At 39.6% G+C, this 5694-nt stretch overlaps 1 protein-coding gene across 2 annotated transcripts in view; it reads right to left on the reverse strand.

Annotated features, from left to right (window-relative positions):
- Positions 1-5694, reverse strand: part of SACS (sacsin molecular chaperone) — a 95563-nt gene that overhangs the window by 13645 nt on the left and 76224 nt on the right. For both annotated transcript variants that reach the window (XM_019524396.1, XM_019524395.1), the window contains one exon: positions 4643-4734. In XM_019524396.1, coding sequence (XP_019379941.1) covers positions 4643-4734 — 92 coding nt within the window. The remainder of the gene's footprint in view (positions 1-4642; positions 4735-5694) is intronic.

The raw sequence follows: 5694 nt of genomic DNA on the forward strand, positions 1-5694 counted from the left end.
TGGGTTTTTTTTTTTTTTTTTTTTTTTTTGTGCTGGGAGGCTGGGGTCGGGTTGGGGATGAGGCTGGGCAAGGCAGCTATGGGGGCTCCCCCCACCCAGGGACAGCCAGAGGAGCTGCAGAAGAACCTGCAGCCTCCCAGCTGTGCCTGCTTCTCCCTGGCCAATCCAAATCTCTGAATCTCTCTGAACCTTTTCCCAATCACTTCGGAGGCTTCGGATTTGATTTGGACCTTTTAATGGGTCTCCCGATTCAATTTGGATTTGGAGATTCAGCTGCCAAATCGGGCCAAATCTCCTCTGAATCGAATTGGTGATCGAAGCTTCACACAGCCCTATCAAATATCCCCCGTCATTTTGTAAGTTGATTAAAATCAAATATACTTCATATTAGCAAAAATCCAACAATAAGATGGTAACTAATTGTTATGTTATTACTTCTGTTAGTTTTGCAGTCTTCAGGCACACAAAAACAGCTGCAGAGTTAATATTCACTACATACAGTATGGTTGCACATATAGTCTTTACCTTATATACTTACAGTCCCTGACCTATAAATCCAATTACTAGTTCCTTCCACTAACAGTTTAGAGGTGTGCAATTTAAATGCAGCGGTAGTCAATGTTTTTTCAGTGGCAGATAGGAATCATGCAGCTTGGATGCGAGGCCCTGCTGCTGAAGCCCTCTGGCTTCAGGCTAGATCCAATGGCTCTGAGGACCACAGCTGGCACACAAGCCACAAATTGCTGACCCCTTATTTAGTGCAACCAGAAAAGTTAGGGGCAACCCTATGTACTAGCCCAGACTGAGCACTAACTATACTGTAACAATAGTTAACAAAATGTGATTATATAATAAGTGCTAAATATGAGATTAAAAATACATGAGTAAATGTGTGAGTTTGTTTTTAAAATTCTTACAGTAGAAAAATATATTTGTTTAAAATATATTTTTTGAATTATCATACATTATCAATAAACAGATCATCATTAAACTTTGCAAAACATCTTTGGAACAGATGTATTATTCCCAGTTCATAAATGGAAAAGACAGTAATATATTTCTCATCCTGACACTAGATGATAACAACAGAGCCAGGAATAGAACATACTGGATACATTTACACATGCTATTAATACAACAAAATAACTCTGGTGCAGTTCACACCAGAGTCAGCTGCTCCCGAACACAGCATCTCCACGTGGCAGCAAGCCTGAGCCTACAGGCTGGTAGGGAGCCTGGCAGGAGAAAGGGGGGAGCTTTGGTTCAAGAGCCCCCACCACCATTTTTAAGCATGGGGACACTGATAAAGGAGACACGGGAGGCTGCTGGAGCACAGTAACTGCCAAACTCCAGCAAGCTTGATTAATTGAGCCTGCTCTGATACGCTAAATTCCAACTAATCGGAGTAGCCTCTGCACTCATGTACAGGCACCTCAGAAGAGAGATTGGAATATGGGGTGGCAGGGCATGGAAACAGGGCAAGGAATCCACCTCCTAAAATAAAACTAAAATTCTGTTGCTTAATTCCTAAAATAGTAAGTCCCCCAAAACAGTGAAGATTGTTTTAGGCTCTGAAGTATCAACTTATATTCATTAGAAATAAGAAGTTAATATAGAGAGTCTCAATGGGGTAGACAAGTGGTGGCCAACATTTTTGGCAGCTGTGCCACAACTTAATCCCTGTCACCTCCGAGTGATTCATGGCACTCAGAGGGGCATATGCGATAACGCCTGCACCAAAATGGAGGCAGAGGGCTCAAACCTCTGGTTACCTGGAGCAGAGAATGGTGGGTGGGGGAAGGATGCTGCAGAGAGAGAAGTGTCACCACCAAAAGCCAAGTTAACCTTACTCTCATCTCATAAGCACTGAAGTTCTATACGGCAAGTGAGGACCCAAAGCCGTGAATTCGGCAGCGGGTGCAGGACCAGAAGGGTTAAGTTAGTTATTGACAGCAATACTGGGCATCTTCTCACTTCAGCAACCTGGCATAACCTATTTCATGCAGCCACAGGTTAAGCCCTCCTGCCTCAGTTCTGGTGCTTTCTTTTCCAGAGACTTGAGTCTAAGACTCAAGCAAGCCCCACACAAACCAGCTGCCTGTGTCACTTGTGTCAGGCATGCCATGGGCCGTCATCACTTGGGTAGATTAATAAGCATAACATTTTATTCACGTCTTTAACAGCTATTAGCCCTCACACTTCAAGCATATAGCTCAGATATACAACTTAGAGATTCACATTTGAAATGATGGTGTTATTTTTTAAATGAAAACTTGATTTAGAAATTCTGGAAATCTTCCCAGGATACATAAGTATATTTAAACAAAATTAATACCAATTAGTAAGCATAACTTAATGAAGATATTGTTACTAACATTCTTAATAAAAAGAGTGCTAACTACATTACCTTCTCTCAATTATTAGGCATTTTTTCCTACTGCATTTACAATTTTTTGCTAAGTTATTCAGATTCTTTTTACATGAAAGCCGAGGCAGAAAGAACATGTAATCAAATCCACACAAATGCCAGGCTTCAATCCAGCAAACTATTCAGTCACATCATACCTGAAAATCCCCAGAGAAGCTGTTGGGCTAGAATATAATTAAATGAGTTTTTTCAGAAAAACATTCCAAACCTGTGATTTACATAACGTAGCAACAAGCCTGCCTCTGACAATAAAAGTCCATGCTTTATGGAGTGAAAATGAATTTATGCCTTTTTGTACAACAGCCATGGACGAATCCACTCTGCCATCTGAAAGCAACTATGTAAGAGATTTTATTTATTTTTTTTTTTATGTATGTATAAGTTATGGAGGGATTTTGGCGAAACAAATGTTGCAGTCAGCCAGAAGAGATCCCTACTAGTGGATACTTTAAAGAAAAAATGGAAGGCTTTACAAAGCTACAAATCAGAGAAAGCACCAATAAACTACAGTTATGTAGATAATTCCTTTTTTTAAAAAAAAAGAACAAAAAAGTTATAGATGTAATTATTAAAACAAGACCATATGCAATCATATAGCTGCTGAAAAAACATTTGCAACAATAGATATATGTTAAAATACTGGCCACTGAGTCTTAATTTTATAAGTAGATGTTCTATCGTGTTTTCAGTCATACCCAATACACTTAAGAAAAATAGAAATATGTCCGTAAGTAATGTTATCTGCATTTGGGGTTACAGAGTTTATTCAGTTTGCAATGTAGATATCAAGGAAAAACAAGGGAGATAATAAAGGTGGAGGGAGTTTCGTGGTTGAGTCTTGGAGGAAAGGGGAAGCTTCTTCCTTGATATACTATATCTTCTCACTAGCACCATGGAAAACTTTTGGGGAACTCAGAGAAAGCTATATCTCAAGCCATGGTAGGAAGACTGGAACTTGGGTCTGAAAACTTATTTTCATATGTCCTCTTTTCCACCTTTTTCTTTCACCCACCTAATACAGCTGTAGATGTTCGCATCCATATACATCTTCATTTTTTTCTCAAAACTTACTAATTATTATTTGCATTACAATAACACCTTATAGGACCCAAACATGGATTGGGGCCCTGTACAAAAATGTTGGTAGTAAGAAAAAAGTTAATGCTTTAAAGATTTTACAATGTGTATTATAACAGATGCACTAAATTGAGCAGGACTGAGGCCAAGTTAGAAGACAAAGTAAAATAAGTGAAAACTAAATCCATACAAGTAGAAGAGGTCTCCAAAGACTCGTTCCTGAAGGGAGGCAGATGGAGGAAGAACACTGAAAATAATGAAAATTCAACCAAACTAAACTGGAGGGAAAGCAAGACAGACCAGAGCCCTAACTACCCCAAGGTACAAGAGGATGTCAAGGAGTAGGGAGTCGCAGAGTATCAAAGGAGGGTAACTATTACTAAAGCACTATTATCCAGTTTTGATTTCTGCACTTACGAGAGATTTTAAGAGACTGCAATGGGTAATAAAAAAAGCTACAAGCAAGTCTCACGTTCAAGGAAAATCTTCTTTAATCAGAGAAATCTACTGTTCTATGTAATTTACCTGAAAAAGGGCTAAGAGGTGACTTGCTCAGTCTATAACTCACCTTGGAAAGACTTTCTAATAAGATGGGACTTTATTCTAGCAGAGAAAGGCATAACAATATCCAGGGATCAGAGGCTAAAGCCAGACAGAAATCAAGTTAAAAATAAGGTACAAAGATTCAACAGAGGAGCTAATCATTAGAAATAGTTACCTAGAGAGGCAGTGGATTATATCGCTTTAACTTGGGCAGGATTCATCGTAGTTCAAATTAAATTCTTCAACTTCAAGATTTGCAATTACTAAGTAAATGATAAATAAATATCCATGTATTCTTCTGACTGTAAATCTCCACTTTTTCCTCCTCTCCTTTCCCTTTCATGAGTCTATTCTATCATTTTCACTGGTGTCGTTCTGAATTCCTTAAGAGAAACTCTGAAATGTCATTGTGTGCTCAACTTAGGTATAAAAAAGTGGATGTTCCTTAAAATATGGGTTTCAACCAGGCTCCCCAAACCAACACAGTTCAAAATGAAGTTAAGAAAACAAATAAAAGCATAGCATTTCTTCTTAATTTTATCATTAGAAATCTCTTTTCTTTGTAGTTACAAGCATATAACAAATCTTTTTTACCTCGGCTTTTAGCAGCCTCCTTCAAAGCAGTTAACACTTGAGGCTTCAGGTTATCAGAAAGTAATCTTCCTTCAAGGCCAGGGAAGAGAGACCTAGTGAGCCATTGAAAACAGAAGCAGTAATGATCTCAGCATCTTTATCATTTAAGTATTTGTGTTACTGTTTAAAAGTTACAAACATTGTAAAAAAGTAATCCATGCATTTGCCCACATACTTTAAAAAAACTTTTTCTGCTGTATTTTATTACCAAAAAAATTAATAATAATAATACAGAAACAGAAGATACATAAAAAAAAAAAATCCAACTCTTCTGTACTTTAAAAGACAGAAGAAGCAAGTTTACCTCATTAAAGGTACCAGCGTTGTGATCTGAAGTCACTCATCCTCATTTTAATGTTACACTCTGGACTTCTAATAGGATACTAAAGTTCAGTTTTGTCAGTAAATCCATATAAAAGCAGAAAAATATAGATTGTGTACCTCAGCACTTCAAAAATAAATCTAGGGCGTGACAGTCAGACAGTATATTTCTGGTCTCTGAAAACCCCAGCATGCACTTGAAACCTAATTAAAGCCCATCATTGATACACAGAACTAAAGCAGAATTCTGCCCATCCTTTCATAACTGTTAGGATTATGTACTAAAACAAGTAACTTTACTTAAGACACTAACCAACAGCCTGTCAAGAATGATGGGGGGAGGGGGAGTTGGGCGTGGACAAAGCGCCACAACCCAACATCCCGCACTGCAGCTACTCTGCCTCTGGCCCCATATACCTAGCCCTGTGCGCCAGAGTGGGGGGGCAAGGCTGCGCCACCAGCACCGCTACACCCTGCTCTGTCCCCGTCATCATATCAGCACTTCGCCGTCCCAGGCCATACTCCTCTGCCTCCCTGGCGCTGCCATGACAGCAAGGACTGAGGGGCCAGGAGGGCTGGGGGAGTGAGGCAAACACCACTGGCCTCACCAACCTGCTTCTGCCCCTCAGTCCCCACCATCATGGGGAGAGAGGGGGGTGGAAGAGGACAGAGCCTTGTGTTTGCTCTGCCCC

This window comes from Gavialis gangeticus, unplaced genomic scaffold (genome assembly GCF_001723915.1).
Source record: "Gavialis gangeticus isolate Ggan-Ray unplaced genomic scaffold, GavGan_comp1, whole genome shotgun sequence".
Lineage (NCBI taxonomy): Eukaryota > Metazoa > Chordata > Crocodylia > Gavialidae > Gavialis > Gavialis gangeticus.